The following is a 17,457-nucleotide window of genomic DNA, read 5'->3' as shown; positions in this document are numbered from 1 at the left end:
TCCCTCATTGTCATTTATACCCACTTGTCACTGAGAGATGTTTTTGTCTGCATGTAACTGAATAACTACAAGAGCTGAAAAGTATGGGTCTATAGGGTTTTTTTTCCCCCCGCTAACAGAGGGGAACTAGAAGACTAGATGTCAGGGGCTGCTGGCATTTCTTTAGCAGCTCAACAATATCAGGGCTGATGGCTCCGCAGTTGTCTTGGCCTTTCCCTCAGGGTCACTGGATGACTTCTATGGCTGCACATTCAAGGCAAGAATAAGGAAGAAGAGGAAGGGACGATATTTTTATCAGGATAGCAAAAGTTTTCCCAAGTAATCCATGCATGAGTTTCCTATGCCTGCTCTAACAAAGCTCTGTAAATGTAGTGGCTTAAAGCAACACAAGCTTATCATCTTATAGTTCTGGATGTTAGAAGTCTGAAATGGGTATTGCTAGGCTAAAATCACAGTTTTGGTAGGGTTGCCTTCCTTCTGGGGTCTCTAAGAGAATGTCTATTTCCTTACCTTTTCCAGCTTCCAGAGGGTGCCTGTATTCCTTGACTGGTGCCCACCCTTCCATCTTCATAGCCAGCAATCACATTACTGTGACTTCTGCTTTTTGTCATCACATCTTCTCTGACTTTTTGGCCCTCCGTCTGCCACATTTAAGGATCCTTGTGATTACAATTGAGTCTACCTGGATAATCCAGGCTACATTCCCTCTTCTCTTTTTTTTTGTTTCATATTTTTTATTTAAACTTTAGTTAACATATAGTGTAATATTGGTTTCAGGAATAGAATTTAGTGATTCATCATTTCCTTATAACACCCAGTGCTTACATTCCCTCTTCTAAGGTTAACTGATTAGTAAGCTTAATTCCATCTGCAACCTTAATTCTTTGCCATGTAACCTAACATATGCACAAGTTCTGAGGATTAGGATATGACTGAGGAGGGCAGCCCCGGTGGCGCAGCAGTTTAGTGCTGCCTGAAGCCTGGGGTGTGATCCTGGAGACCTGGGATTGAGTCCCATGTCAGGCTTCCTGTATGGGGCCTGCTTCTCTCTCTGCCTCTCTCTCTCTCTCTCTCTCTGTGTGTGTGTCTCTATGAATAAATAAAGTCTTTTTTTTTTTTCAAAAAAAGGATATGACTGAGGGGACAGTGATCTGCCTACCACGACCCACTTTTGTCTCATTGGCCAGAATTCTAGCTGGAAGGAGGCTTAGAGAGTGAAAGTTGGGTAAGCTGAACAACAGCCATACCTTGCTAGCACTTCTCGAAGTTTGTAATTACATATTTCTTGTGTGATTTTCTCCCCCTAGTAGATCCTGTATTCCATGAGAGCAAGAACCATGTCTGTTTTGCTGAACGTTGTATTTTCAGCATGTAACAGGGTACCTAACATGTAGTAGCAGCTTGGTAAACTTTTAGTGTATAAAGGAATGTATGAACAAGTACACAGACACAAACACACGCACACACATATGAAAAAGCATACTATAGCATTTTCTGGATCATAACCAAGAAATGGAAGCAATCTAACTGTTCTTCTATAGGAAACTCATCATACAAATAATTGGTTTTTAAAAAGTAAACCCCTGGTACATGTCTACAAAGGAATATTCAGCCTTTGCAAACAATGAAATGAATCTTAAATGTAGGGACATGAAAGATTGTTCATTATTTATCACTAAGGGATTATGCAAGTTGCAGAACAGAACGTATTGTATGATCCTATTTGTGTGATAGAGAATAAACTGAAGCTTCTTGCCCTGGGGAAGGAAGAACACAAGGAACCAGAAAGAACAAAGAGTCCAATTCTTGGCCTTAAATTGTTCTGGAAACCCACACCAAGCACATTCTTGTCTCATGGTCTTTGCACTGATTGTTCTTTCTGAATCAAATACTCCTTCCTCACATATTAACATATTGATATTAATTCACATTAATGTTAACTTATTAATAGCTTGCTCTCCCCGTGACATTGTCTCTATCCAATGTCATCTTAAAGAGGGCCTGACTTGACCTCCCTGTCTTAACTAGCATGCCTTGTCACTCTTCATTCCTATGATCCACTTTATTTTATATGACATTATATACGTGTTTGTTTATTTTTAAGTGTATTTTTTTAAGATTTTATTTATTTATTCATGAGCGACACAGAGAGAGAGAGAGAGAGAGAGAGAGAGAGAGAGGCAGAGACACAGGCAGAGGGAGAAGCAGGCACCATGCAGGGAGCCCGACGCGGAACTCGATCCTAAGTCTTCAGGATCAGGCCCTGGGCTGAAGGCTATGCTAAACCGCTGAGCCACCTGGGCTGCCCTTTTTAAGTGTATTTAAGTAATCTCTACCTGCCACGGGGGGATCGAACTCACAACTCCCAGATCAAGAGTCACATGCTCTACTGATGGAACCAGCCAGGTGCTCCTTGCTTAACTGTTTATTATATCACTTCTCCACTAGAATGTAAATACCATGGGCCAGAGATCTAGGTGATTCTGATGCAGGTTGCTGAAGCACCGCAGATAGGAATCACTTCTAACTCTTAGGGCAGTAGTTCTCAAAGTGCAGTCTCCAGACCAGCAACATCAGCAACACCTGGGAATTTGTTAGAAAGGCAAATTCTCCAGCCTCACCCCAGATCTACTGAGTCAAAACCTCTGGGAGTAGGGCCCAGCAGTCTTTTGTTAACAAGCCTTCCAGTTGATTCTGATGCTCACTCAAGTCTGAGAACCACTGACTTTACTTTTTCTTTTTTAGGCAGTATTCCTTGGCTCTTTACTCAGGGATCTTTTCCAGGTAGAAGGAGGTTAACTCTCTTCCCTATTCTTTCCTCTGCATGCTCCTAAGAAGATTTTGAATAAGATAGAAATGTTGAGATTCTGTGTTTAACTTACCTTAATGTAACTTAAATTTTTCTTGAACTTTACTGCCTAGAAAAGGGTCTGACAGTAAGCATATTTGGCTTTGTGGGCCACACAGTCTGATGCAACTACACAACTCTGCCACTGTAGTGGGAAAGCAGCCAGAGACAATATGTAAATGAATGAGCATGGCTGTGTGCCAATAAAACTTCATAAATGGACACTGAAATTTGAATTGTCAGCAATCTGGTGGCATAATGTGTATATAATATGTTATTCTGCATTTCTCTGATTACATTCATTTGGCCTTTTCTGTGAAATACTTGCTCATTTCTTTTGCTCCCTTTCTTATTTGCTAAATGGAGCTCATTCCGGTGGGCAGTACCATTGGGCATTCCTTTTGTATGGAGGAAGATGAAGCCTGATATAAGGACAGTAGATCCTGAAAAGTGGCTAGTATCTTGCCTCATTGGAGACATGAAAGGAACAACACTGCCATACCAGTGGCAAGGCTGTCTGGGAAAGAGGTATGTATATGGGCCACTGGGGCTGGCTCCAAGTGTGCATATTTTTGTCTCATTAATATTCACCAAAAAGCATCCACTGCAGAGTAGATTCAAAACCAACCAGGTAGATAAGCCAAACTTTCTCCTTGGCCACCACAGTACTTGTGCAGTGGGCCCCAAATAGGTTGTTATGCTGACAGGCAGAGAGAGAGGCAATGGGTGTGCCCAGCAGCGTGGGCTTCACCTCTCCAAGCCTGGTTTAGCTACTGCCACTGCTAAGAAGCCAACAGCAGAGAAACAATGTTGAGTCCTTTATTCAGTGGATGGTTAAAGGGACACTAGCCAACCACCTTATGGTCTTAATTCCATTAGACCCTTTCTACCTTGGAAGGGATGGCAAGTTGTCTTTGATGGAATCGACACATACTTTGGATTTGGGTTTGTTTTGCCTGCCTGTACTGCCTCTGCCCAGTGCCGCCTCCTCCTCATTTGCTTCACAGGTTTCTCTCTCCAGTAAATGCTTTGCATCCTAACTCAATTTCAGCTTTGGCTTCCTAAAGAATGCATTCTGTGACAACCTCTTTTCTAGGGGGAAATGAGACACTTGTAATGCGTGGTATGCGCTGAATGATGATTACTCAAATTATCAGCGATGGTGGCTTGAAATGGAATACAAGTGGAGGGCAAAGCTTTGGGAAATCAAGTGGCTAGAGCACTTAGTCCCTATGGTGACAGTGATGATTGCGAAGGATGTGGCTAGGGCTAACTGCTTCTGATGACCGTAGAGAGCTTATACAGAAAAGAGGACAAATGGAAAGCCTTGAATGCACAACACAGATTAGAGTGGAAAATCAAAGAGCCTCACTGTCACCATTCAAGTAGTTTTATTCTCCTGGAACTGGAGGACAGATATGCCTGGCAATCATGCTCAGGGACTGATCATAAACTTTGCAGAGGTGCAGCACTGATTAAAGGTACGGCCTTGTTGGAGCTCTTAGGTTAACTGACAGGCTCTCCTGGGGAAATAATAGAACCCTGACACATTGGGTGGAAATATTTGGGTATAAACAGATGAAGCTGAGAAAAATTTAACCTTCATGTTCCCCTGAACCTTCCTTGCCAGTAGAAGGAGTCATACATCTTTTGTCTAATGGTACCAGCCTTCCTCTGCATAAAAACCTTTTGATGACTTTCATGGGGGTGTTTGCCTCATAAGAAATACTGATTCTCCTCAGGACCAAACCCCACAACAGTTCATTGTCTCCACTCCCATAAGAGTTATTGGATTTCAGTAGAGCCTATATGCTCTAATGCCCAAGGAGAAGGGAATGTTGAAGTGGATCTATGATGTGCAATCTGCTCAGTGCCTGCCTCTAACTCTACTTGTAGAAAGACTGCAGTAGGGTTTCCTGGGCTGTGGGATTTTCAGTTTTAAAACTGTGACAGTCCCAGGAAATTCTGGACCAGTTGGTCACCCTGCTGGGAGGACACTCTTCACTAAAGCATTAAGAAATATATTGCTGAGAGGAGCACCAGTATGACTGAAAATCTCCACGGAATAGTCTCTGTAGGCCACAAATGATAGTGGGAGATGCTTCAGTGGAATTGGACACCCTGATTTCAATAGGATAATAGAGCCCTAAAGGGTAGAGTCCAGGCGATGGTGCCTAGCTGTCATAATTAATGTGGGTGCAATTGACATAAAGCACAAGGATAGAGTGTTTTGACTTCCACCTGTTGCAGAGGATGATTATGGAATTTCCTAGAAGTGAAATAGATGTGATACAGAGAAGCAGAAAAATTCTAGGTCAAGTGGACAAAAATTTTGCAGGCTCTTGAACTCTTACTCTATTCCCAGATCTACTAGGCCAGTTCCCAGATCTGGAGCTCTGTGATTTTTTTTTTTTTTTTGAGCTCTTTGATTAAGGGGGAGGGCAGATCTCTTTGAGAAAGGACCTTGCCACAATGCTATTACAGATGGATACTGAAAATCTTTTTCCAAGTCTTCCTTACACTGAGACCTGTGGTCATTTACTAGGAGGCCATGACCAGGGTAAAGAAAATATCTGGAAACTTTTGAGGGTTATAAAATTCCAGCTATGAATTGATGCTAATTATTGGATAGTGTGCCACTGTGGTTCATCTCCAGGGTGGGGACTTAGGGAGTCAGGTGATAAATTAGGTCTTGGTCTGAGTTCATTTCAGTGGGAACCATCTTGGCATACTCACCACACGTTATTTTTCTGACTTATGATCCACGGAGGGAGGGTTCTTATTATAGGGAAAGGTCAAGTAGTTTCACCTGGAACTGCAACCCTTTCCCTTTCACCTCTACTGCCAAGAAAGTAAACCAAAGCAACACCAAATTCCTGGGGCAGTTGAAGAGATAAGAGCCACCACCAAAGACTTGAACAATGGAATTGTGATGACTCCAACCACATGCCCCGTTTGGCCTGTAGGAAAAGGCATTTAAGTTTTGGAGAATGCTTTTGAATTATTGTTAATTTAATCAGGCTGTGACACCAGTCACAACTCTGTTTCTTAATGTGGTATCTTTACTGGTGCAAATGAACCCAGCCTCTGGCACCTATTGACCTAACAACTATCATCAGCAGAGATAATCAGAAATAGTTTGCACTCGCTTTCTTACCTCAGGGCTATCTCAAACTATGCCATTTTCTGTCATAATCTACCAAAAGGAACTTCTCTTTTTACTCTATAGATATAATGCTGGTCCATGACATTGATAGCATTATGCTAATGAGTCTGAGGGGCAGGAAGAATCAAGTATTTTAGATGCCTTATGACCAGAGGATAGGAGATAAGCCTTGTGAAAGTTCAGGAGCCTGCTACATGGATGACATTTCTAGGGGTCCAGTGGTATAGGAGAATGTCAGAATATCTCTTCTGAAGTAAGAGATAAGTTGTTTTTCCTTGTACTGCCCACCACAAAGAAAGAAACCAATACTTGGACCTCTCTGGATTTAGGAGGCAACATATACTGTATTTGGATATGCTGCTCTAACCCATTACTGAGTAATCTCTGAGGCTGCCAGTTTTGAGTCGGATCTGAAGCAAGAAAAGTCTCAGCAACAAATATGAGTCTGTGGTGCATGTTCTATGAAGCCTGATAGCACAGACTCTTAGGGTGCTGAAGTAAGGCCATACTTTCCTTAACTGACAGTTATTCTCCGTTTGAAAGGCAATGGCTACCAGGCCCTGATAGTGATTGAATTCTGACCATGAGACACCAAGAGACTATGTGACTTGAACTGGCCATTAGGAAATGGGTATTATTTAATTCGCTCAATTATGAAATGGCCATGTGCAGCAGCATTCCATTGTTAAATCAACACTGTATATGAAATCAGATCTGAGAAAGTTGGGAAGGTAAAAGTGAATGAGGAAATGACTCAGACTCACATGGTACTTGGTCCTACTACATCACTGCCTCTCCATCAGCCCCTACATATGACCTCAAGGAGAGTTCTCTTTAATCATTGAACAGAACAAGAAAATGTATTCCTATGGCTTTATAGATGGATCTGCATGGTAGGCTGGCACCTGGCAGAAGTAGGTCACAGGTGGCTGACAGCTCCACTCAGGGATGGCCCCTAAAGACAGAAGGAAAGGAAAATCCTACCAACTAGTATATCTAATTATTTACTTTGGTGGATGGAGAAATGGCCTAATACACTGATGTAGACTGATTCAGGGACAGAGGCTAACATGTTGGCTGGACAGAGAAGAATGTGGAAAGAACAAGATAGGAATTTGGTGATAAGGAGACCTGGGAAAAAGGTATATGTATAGGCCTCCTAGAATGGGCCAGAAGTGTGAAGATATTTGTGTTCCATACAATTGCATCTAGAGGACATCCACCATGGAAGAGGCTCTCAGTAATCAGGTGGATAAGATAACCTATTCTGTTCGTGTCAGCCTCTTCAGCTACCCTAGTGCTTGCTCAGTAGACCCATATACAAAATAGTTGTGCCAGCTGGGATGAGGTATATATACAGGGTCTTCTCTCACTGAAGCTGATCTGTCTGCTACCACTTTGAATTGGCAACCTGCTTATCAGCAGAGACCAAATGCTGAGGCACCAATATGGTACCATTCCTTGGGGGGACCAGATAGTCATCTGGTGGCAGATTGGTTACACTGAACCCCTTCCATCACGGAGGAGGCACTGACTGTCTTCACAGGAATAGATACATATTCTGAATACGGATTTGATTTTCATGCTTGCAAAGCTTCTGCCAGCACTACCATGTGGACTCACAGAATGCCTGATTCATCACCATGGTATCCTACTCAACGTTGCTTTCAACAAAGGAACTCAGTTTAGCGTGAAGTAAGTGTGGCGATGGGCTTGTTCCCATGGAATTCTTTGGTCTTAGCACATGTCTCATCACCTAGAAGCAACTGGCTTGATAGAATGGTGAAATTTCCTGCCAAAGGCTCAATTATGGCACCATAACCTGCAAATTTGGGGTACTGTCCTACAGAACCTAGTATATACTTTAAACCAAGGGCTAATATATCGTATCATCTCCCTTGTTGTCAGAATGTGTGGGTCCAGGATTTGAGAGGTGGAGGTGGGATTGACCCCTCTCCCTCAAGAAATATTTGCTTCATTCCTACATCTTGGACTCAGTGGATTAAGAGGTTCTAATGCCCAAGGGAGAAATGCTTCCACAAGGGAACATGTCAGGATCCTGTTTTGGAAACTGACATTGCCCTCTGGCCATTTTGTGTTCTCCATGCTGTTTAACAAGCAGGCAAGGGGTCACTGTACAGACCAGGGTGGTCTATCCTGATTACCAAAGGCAGATTAGGTTGCTCCTACACAATAGAGGCAAGGAGAACTATCTCTAGAACTCAGGGGCCTCACTGAGGTGCCTCCTATCACTCTCTTGTTCAATAGCACTGGTCAGTGAAAACTGGTAATCCAGTCAAGGTAAGATTATAAGGATTCACATCCGTGAGGATGAAGGTTTAGGTCACTCTACCAGGGAACATATCCTGTTCTACTGAGATGCTGACAGAGAGCAAGGGAAGCATGGAGTGGGTGGCAGAAAAATTGAAGCTATGATTATCAACATTGGGCCTGCTTCTGCTACAGAAGGAGGGACTGTAGCAACTATGTTTTTAAAAAAATTAAAATATTTTATTTATTTATTTGAGAGTGGGGGGGGGGTTGAGGGGGCAGAGAGGGCACACACCGGGGGAGGGGCAGGGGAAGAGGGAGAGAAAGAATCTCAAGCAATCTCTACTCCCAGCATGAAGCCTAATGCAGGGCTTGATCCCACAGCCCTGATGACCTGAGCCGAAAATTAGAGTTGGACACTTAACCAGCTGAGTCACCCAAGTGCCCCTATAGCAACTATGCTTTATGTTAGAGCCCCCATTCCCTTCTTTTTTAATTTTTATTTATTTATGATAGTCACACAGAGAGAGAGAGAGAGAGAGAGAGGCAGAGACATAGGCAGAGGGAGAAGCAGGCTCCATGCACCGGGAGCCCGACGTGGGATTTGATCCCGGGTCTCCAGGATCGGGCCCTGGGCCAAAGGCAGGCGCTAAACCGCTGCGCCACCCAGGGATCCCTTTTTTTTTTTAATTTTTATTTTCCCCATTCCCTTCTACTGTATATGAAAAGCACTGGTGGTGGTGAATATTTTAGATTTCATGTGGAATTATGAATGAATTGACATCCCCCTGCAATAATACAGTAGCTGATGGCAATTTGTACATTCTGTTGGAGGGCATGGGTTTTTCATCTGGACGAAGGGCAAGAGTGGTTTGGAGGGGCAAAAGGAACAGTCAGTGCTGGGAATTCTGTTTTCCTTTTTTTTTTTTTTTTTTTTTTGGTTAAAGATTTTATTTATTTATTCATGAGAGACACTCAGAGAGAGAGAGGCAGAGACATAGGCAGAGGGAGAAGCAGGTTCCACGCAGGGAGCCCAATGTGGGACTCGATCCCGGTACTTCAGGATCATGCCCTGAGCCGAACGCAGATGCTCAATCGCTGAGCTACCCAAGCGTCCCGTTTTTTTTTTTTTCTTTGTTCCCTTTCAAGATTCACTTTACATCCTTCTCCACTCTGCTCTGTTCCCTGACCCATATTAACTGCATTTGGCTCCCCCCCCGCCCCCCCTTATGGCTTTCAGTAGCCATCAGCCAATGGGAGGTATCAGCCACAGGAGATCAGATGGTAGAAGGAGGAAAACTCAGGACATGTATTCCCCACATTCCCTCCCTGCAGGGATGTGAGTTGGCAGTGATTTCTCTACAGAAGGCCACATTTCCTGTGTAATGTTTCTTTCCTTATTATTTTATTTTTCCTTATTTCCTCAGTTTTTGGTAACCATTCCCTCTCCTTGCCTCTTCAGGCTTACAGATGGTAACGTCTTTCAGTGTTGCCAGCCCTGAGGTGCCTCACCATCCATTGCTGATTTCCCTTAATCTGGCCCACTCACATCCTTGTGCATGGTTCCTTCATTAAACCCTCTTTAGGAGAGCCTGGCTGGCTCAGTCCATGGAGCATGTGACTCTTGATATTGGGATTGTAAGTTTGAGTTCCATATTGGGTGTAGAGATTCCTTAAAAATAAAATCTGAGAGGCACCTGGGTTGCTCAGTGGTTGAATGTCTGCCTTTGGCTCAGGTCGTGATCCTGGGGTCCTGGGATCAAGTCCTGCATCAGGCTCACTGCAGGAGCCTGCTTCTCCTTCTGCCTATGTCTCTGTCTCTCTCTTTCATGAATAAATAAACAAAATCTTTTGAAAAAATCTAAACAAAAAAACCCCACCTGTCTTTAATTATCCGCTTTGAGAGGTGCCTGGGTTCCTCAGCTGGTTGTGCATCTGCCTTCGGCTCAAGTCATGATCCGGGGATTGAGCCCCACGTTGGGCTCCCTGGAGCCTGCTTCTCCCTCTCCCTCTGCCTCTCCCCCCTGCTCCTGTGCAAGCATGATCTCTCTCTCAAATAAGTAAATAAAATCTTTAAAAAAATAATTATCCACTTTGTGTATGTCATCTATTTCCTGTCATGAACCCAACTGATACAATTCCTAATACTTGTTTATACATACCTTCTCCCATTTTTGTTATCAATCTTTCCACAGGTTTATCTTTTTTTTTTTTTAGGTTTCTCTGTTTTATTAGACTTTTCAACCAACCAATTTTTGGTTTTATTGATCTTTTGTATCGGATATTTTCTTTTTTATTAATATTTGTTATTTTGAAACATCCTTATTTTTGCTTTCTTTCATTTACTGTTATTGTAACTTCTTAAATTGGATGCTTAGCTTCTTAATCTCTAGCCTTCTTTAAAAATACAAAGGTTTCATGACAAATATCTTTCTAAATACCACTTTGGTGGCAACCCATAATTTTTTATTAGTTTTCTTTTTTTTTTAAGTAGGCTTTATGCCCAATATGGGACTTGAATTCATGACTCCGAGATCAAGAGTTGCTTGCTCTACCAACTGACCCATCCAGGTGCCCCTATTAGTTTTGATATGTAATATTTTGATTATTGTTCTGTTCTAAGTATTTTCTAATTTTTATTTTTTTTATTTTTTTATTTTTTAAATTTTATTTATTATTTATGATAGTCACACACACAGAGAGAGAGAGAGAGAGGCAGAGACACAGGCAGAGGGAGAAGCAGGCTCCATGCACTGGGAGCCCGACGTGGGATTCGATCCCGGGTCTCCAGGATCGTGCCCTGGGCCAAAGGCAGGCGCCAAACCGCTGCGCCACCCAGGGATCCCTATTTTCTAATTTTTAGTATGACTTTTTTCTTTGATGTATGATTTCAAAGTATGTTTTGAAATTTCCAAACATAAATGTTTTCTTTATCTTCTTGTTACTAATTTCTACTTTAATTGCAGTGTGGTCAGAAAATGTGAACTGTATGAAACTGATTCTTTGAAATTTGTTGACTTTTTTTTTAACCTAGTATATGATTAACTTTCATAAATGTTCCATGTGCTGGACCACTACTGGATGACATATTGCTTTTGTATGAATTAGGAAAATGTGCTCTTTCTTCCAGATGGATATAGCACCATACCTGAGCACGTGGTTTGGCAAATCCATCCATGGGATGGATTTTGACCCCCGTTTGTACCCTTGGCTAAGTGCTTTTGATCAGTGAACAGTCTGTACATGGTGGCTTGTTCATGTGTTCTTGTAAAGAATGTTTATTTTCCAGTTGCTAGGTACAGTGTTCTTTGTGTATCTACTAGAACCAGCTTGTTCATTTGATGTTCAAATTTTCTACATCTTTACTGATTTTTTTTGTCTGCTTCATCTATGAATTTATGAGAGAGACGAATTAAAGACTCACTGTGCTGGTGGATTTGTCTTTCTCCTTGAATTTGTGTTAATTTTTGTTTCACATAGTCAAAGCAGTTGAATACATCCAAGGTTAGTATCATATTTTTTCTGTTGAATTGAAATTTTATCAATATATTGTAACCTTCTTTATTTTTTAAAAATTATTTTTAAAATATTTATTTATTTATTTATTTATTTATTTATTTATTTGACAGAGCGAGAGAGAGTGAAAGACAGTGAACACGAGCTGAGGGAGGCAGAGGGAGAGGGAGAAGCTGACTTTGCTGAGCAGAGAGCCTGATGTGGGGCTGGATCCCAGGACCCTGGGATCATGACCTGAGCCAAAGGCAGACATTTAACCAACCCAACCACCCAGGCACCCCTAAAAGATTTTATATTTAAGTCATCTCTACACCCAACATGGGGGTTGAACTTACATCCCCAATATCAAGAGTTGCATGTGCTATCAACTGAGCTAGCCAGGCACCCCTTGTAACCTTCTTTAAATCTAGTAATTATTTTTCCCTTGAAGTTTGTTTTGTGTGATATTAATTTAGCTGTAACAGCTTAATTTTTGTTGATCATACTATTTCCTGGTGTATTTCTTTCTATCATTTTTACTCTCAAATTTACTGTGTATGTGTGTTTTGGGGCTATCTCTTAAAAATAGCTAGACTTCTTTAAATCCAGACTGATAAATCTTTACTTTTAACTGGAGCATTTGGTTCACTTACATTTTACGCAATTATTGATATATTTAAGTTTAAATCTACAATCTTCCTCTATTCTCTTTGTCCCACTTTTCCAAAAAGTTTTTCCTCCTTTCTTGCCTTTTTTGGATTGGTTGATTTTTTTTCTCTTTCTCTCTTTTAATTTCTCCCCTCTTGGTAGTTTGGAGGAGATATAATATCCTTTTATGATAGTGGTTATTCTAGAAATTTTGATATGTATATTTAACATAATTAAGTCTTTAGTTAATAGAAATCCATTACCAATAGTCAGCATTCTAGGGCACAATTCCACAAAGGATACAGTTTTTGCATTCATTCTTCGATTATTTATTTTGTCTTGTTTGGCTTGACCTTACACGACCTGAAATTAACCTATCACTCCATGCATCAGACTGTCAACATTGAACACCCAATCCTTAGCCTTCACCACAGACCTCAGTCCCTGCCTAGTCCATTGGTACCCCGGAGCCAGTGAGATCACCAGGGAACAGTACTCTCAGCGCCTGAGGTAATACCAGACTGATAGTAAGGAACAGGCAAACCAACAGCAAAGATTTAAAAGATACGATAGCTTTGCAATCTTATAGAGTGAAAAGCCAATTAGCTCTGAGGAATTCCTAAAGGAGTCATAATAACATGTAAAAATAGTTCTGCAGGCTCTGGGAGAAGGGAAAATCAAGGCTTCAAAGGACATCACTGCAGTCAGGTCATACCACAGTTGTGGCATACTGAGTAGTATGCATACTGCACATAGTTCAGTGTTTGGAAGGAGAAATCACTGTGATAAAGTGGCAAGGTAAACCACAATACAGCAGAATATTGCCATTGGCTCTCAACAGGGTTATTTGCACTGAAAGAGACATTTTACAATGTCTAGAAAGCCTTTTGTAACAACTGGTGTGTGTTGGGGGGTTATGAACTGCACACCATCCTCCCTGTCCTCTGTAAAGATCTATTTGGACTCAAATGTAAATAATGCCCACTGCTATAGGTTATCCATAAGCAGCAGGAGAGCGTTTCTTGTATCACAAAAGCCATTCTGTAATAAAGATTTCAGATGTTTTTAAGGGAGGATGATGGTGCAATGAGGATTTACTGTGCCTTTCTGTTCATTTTTGAAGAATCCATAATAATGAAAAATGAAAAAAATCAGCGAGCATATCTTTGAACCTCCTTGAAATGGCATAGGGTCTTTACGAACAGATTTCACTGAAACTAAACGGTGTGTATTTTCTAATTAGTGGCTTTAGGACTTCAAAATCAGACAGGACGTTAGGAGACTAGAAATAGCTGATGAAAAACAATCATGAACAATGTAGTATTTTCCCAGAACTTATTCTGAATACAGCCTATCCCTCCAACATCTTTTCAATGCAAATGAACCTGATCCATTTGGTGAAAACTGCCAAATTTAGAAGGTACTAGTTCTAAAGTTCATACTTTAATATATGTGTGATAAGGTTTCCTTCTTTGGTTTGCCTATGCTTTCTAAAATTTCTGCCAAACCCGTATTTTAAAAAACCTAAAAAAAATATTTTATTTATTTATTCATGAGAGACACAGAGAGAGAGAGAGGCAGAGACACAGGCAGAGGGAGAAGCAGGTTCCATGCAAGGAGCCCGATGTGGGACTCGATCCTGGGCCTCCAGGATCACACCCCAGGCTGCAGGCAGCGCTAAACTGCTGCGCCACTGGGGCTGCCCTAAAAAACTTTTTTATTTTGAAAAGTTGCACAAATAGAACAGAAAGTCCCTGCATGTCCTTCACTTAGACTCCTAGCATGTTAATATTTTACATTTTCTTAATCATCCTAGGGTTTTCTTCTGAGACATTTTAGAGTAAGTTGCAACATAATGTCCTATTACCTCTCAGTACTCCAGCGAGTATTTTCTTAAACAAGGACTTTCACATTAACCATAGTACAAGTATAAAAAAAACAAGAAATTTACATTGGTAGAATATCGTTAGTCTACAGATATTCAAATTTTGTCAATTGTCCCAATAATGCCCTTAGCAAAGGAAAAATGATCTTTTTCTGGCTGGGGATCCGTTGTCCTGTCTGTTGTTTCTACTCATCCGGAGGAGTTCCTCAATATGTCTAGATTGTCTTTAGTGACTTTGATGATTTTGAAGAGTGCAAGCCAGTAATTTTGTAGACTGTCCCTCTATGGGTTTGTTTGATGTTCCCTCACGATTGAATTCAGGTTCTGCGAATTTCCGTGTCATGAATGCTACAAAATTGGTTAGTGCTTTTCTTACCACCTTATCAGGAGGCAAATGATGCCCATTCCCGGGTGTGCTGAGTTTTCATCATAATTGGGACGGTGTCCGCCATATTTTCCCACCATAGTTCCTATTTCGCCTTGGAAATAGTATTTTGTCGGGAGATACTTCGAGACTCTGTAATGTAAACAAGTTGTTTCTTATGGTAATTGCGCCCCCTAGTTTTGTCTAAGGTTACGGAGACAGAGGCTGATTACAGTAGGGTGTCAGCGCTGATGGCGGCAAGTGTTTCCAGGGGTCAGTTTCTGCTTGTATCCCTTGTATTAGCATGTCTAGCACATAGTAAATGGCTGCTTATTTTCTGATGAATTTCTTTGATCTCAGCAGTTAGTAGCGTGTATTGTAAATTGATCTTATGTTAGTTTTTCCCACAGACTGTGAGCTCCTTGAGGGTAGGCACAATGACTTAGTGCTTCTCTGTCCCCAGTGTCTAGCACACACTAGGTGCTTGAAAAATACATGTTTGAATTAGTGGCCTGGAGTAGATACTACCGAAGAGGACAAGGGCTATGTGTCGGTCTGGGGAAGGCATTCTTCCTGTTCTAAAGGGAAGCCAGAGCAAGGGTTGTAGAGGGCGCGGTCGGCGTAGTCACGGCCAAGGACCCACGGGTCTCAGCCACCTGGTTGGAGGCCAGGCCTCGGGTTTCCGCGGGTGGGGAAGAAAGTGGGGCGGGAAACCGAAAACCGAACTCGCAGCTCCCGGCATTCCCCGTGGGCGGTGCTCCCCTTTGACCCCTCGCTCGCGTGCTACACATCCGGGCCTCTGCTACTAGTGAGGGGAAGATGGCGGCCGCAACTGTGGTGGTTCCCGTAGAGTGGATAAAGAACTGGGAGAAATCAGGGAGAGGCGAATTGTGAGTGTCCGGGCTGGAGGCGGGCGCACGGCCGGGCCGGGCCCGGGCGTCAGCCGTGCTCTCCCTTGTGGGGAGAGGTTGTGGGGGGAAGATGTGCCCCCTCCCCCATCCGGGCGGCGGGTGTGGAGGGTTGGCTAGGAGTTTCGAACTCGGGGAGGAGAGGTGCTGGTAACCGCCGCCGACCTCCTTCCTTCTCTGGCCTCTCCAAAATCCTCGTTGCCCGCCGTAGGCTGTCTTCCTTTAGTGTCTTAGCAGAACTCCCGTTTCGCCCCTGCGGGTCTACGCGCTCCCGCTCCGTCTTTTTGTCCCCCTCTTCGCTTGAGCTCACTTGGCTCCTTTCTCTTTACGGGGCCGCGCCGGGAGGGGGGGTTCGGACTTTACATCTTTGTGTCCCATTTCTTCACTCTGCACCCGTTCGACTCTGCAGTTTGGAGCCCGACGCCTCCTTTGCCCGAAGTCCGAGGAGGGCGAACCGTCCCGACTCCCTCCCCTCCTCTCCGCCCGCTGCCGCGATGCCCGGGGCGTCGCGAAGAGCCCCGGTTGGCACGTCTCGTCCTCCCGGGGAGCGGTCTTTCGGATTGTCCCGGCCTCGCGCGGCGCCGCTGGCCGTGGGAGAAGTGTAGCTGGGATTGCCGCTTTCCCACGAAGACCTACCGGCATTTCTTTGCTCCGGCTTTTCACTTTAGAGCCATTTCGGTTTTGATTCAACTTTCGTCATTAAATGTTTCTTAAACCCCATTTTGTCCTGGGACTGCAACTAATTTTGGCGACTCTCAGGGTTCTCAAGTACCTGGAATAACGCGTTCCCTTTAGTCATAAAACTTGTTTTTTTCCCCTGGTAATACAGAAAACAGTAATTTGCCATACCCGCGGTTTCCTCGCCCCAAATTTCAGTTCGCGCTCCCTCGGAAAGAAAGGAATCGTTTAAGCAGTAAAACCCCAGATTCAAAAACAAAGAATTTATTTCTAATTTCGTTCTCTGAATCGCTTTATTAACCAAAGCTCAACGCTGTATGAGCTAACTCTCGTTAGCCATTTTTGCGGTCGGCCGCCCCCTCCCCCCATAGTTTACGGTTGCTCGCGCGAAAGATAACGAATCTTTGGAACTTCGTTACTTCGAACGAAACCCGGGGAATGCGTTGCCCGATCTTGCGCGTGTGATATTGCCAGCTTGTATGGACTCCTCCTTCTCCCCTCCCGCGCCCTCCCTCCCCCCGGCTCCACGCGCACTCGCACTCGCGCTGCTTTACCAAGTCTTAACTGTGTGAGCTCTAGAATTGTATTTCCTGGATAAGCGGCGGTCTTAGCCACTTAACTAGCTGAGTGACCTTGGGTAAGTTCCTTAACCACTTTGACCGTTTCCCCTTGAGTAAATTGGGATTAATAAGTACTCTATTCAAAGGATTGTTGTGAAGACTAAATAATACCTGTAAAGCACTTGGCTTATAGTAAGTGCTCAAGTGATAGCTATTAAAAGTAATATTATTATTCCAATCTTTAGATATTTAAACTTCTCTGGACAGCTCTTGCTCTTAAAGTCTGTACCACTCAGGTTAGCAATTAATTGGTCTTTGACTTACTGCTGCATACTCTTGTACTCTAACGAATTGAGAGACCCTTGAAGAGTGGGGACTATGTTTCATATTTAGTTTGGTCGCCCCTCCCACGCCGTCCCCCCACTGCAGGCCCCAGCTCCCGCCTCACTCCCCCTCGCCTTTCTAGCATATGCTTGGAGTGAGAGCTTTTTGGTTTATTAAATGAGATGTCTATTTGATAAACATTCATTTTTAACTGTTAGGAACATTTTCCAGATCCTTGTACATGCCATTTAACAAATTAAGCTATTAAGTTCCTTGTGTGCAGGGAAGGCAGAACGGGAGGTTACCTAAA

At 43.0% G+C, this 17,457-nt stretch overlaps 1 protein-coding gene across 6 annotated transcripts in view; it reads left to right on the top strand.

The window, feature by feature from the left end:
• THOC2 (THO complex 2) overlaps window positions 1-17,457 on the top strand; it is a 129,866-nt gene that overhangs the window by 2,204 nt on the left and 110,205 nt on the right. For 3 of the 6 annotated variants that reach the window (XM_038588242.1, XM_038588241.1, XM_038588240.1), the window contains exon 1: window positions 15,424-15,567. The exons of 1 other annotated variant lie outside the window; for it this stretch is intronic. In XM_038588242.1, coding sequence (XP_038444170.1) covers window positions 15,497-15,567 — 71 coding nt within the window. In that variant the 5' untranslated portion in view covers window positions 15,424-15,496. Of the gene's footprint in view, window positions 1-3,228; window positions 3,377-15,422; window positions 15,568-17,457 lie in introns of those variants that run through there. 2 more of the 6 variants (XM_038588239.1, XM_038588238.1) reach the window with 2 other exon arrangements.

Source organism: Canis lupus, chromosome X (genome assembly GCF_011100685.1).
Source record: "Canis lupus familiaris isolate Mischka breed German Shepherd chromosome X, alternate assembly UU_Cfam_GSD_1.0, whole genome shotgun sequence".
Taxonomy (NCBI): Eukaryota; Metazoa; Chordata; class Mammalia; order Carnivora; family Canidae; genus Canis; species Canis lupus.
This window is presented reverse-complemented; position numbering and strand designations above follow the sequence as displayed.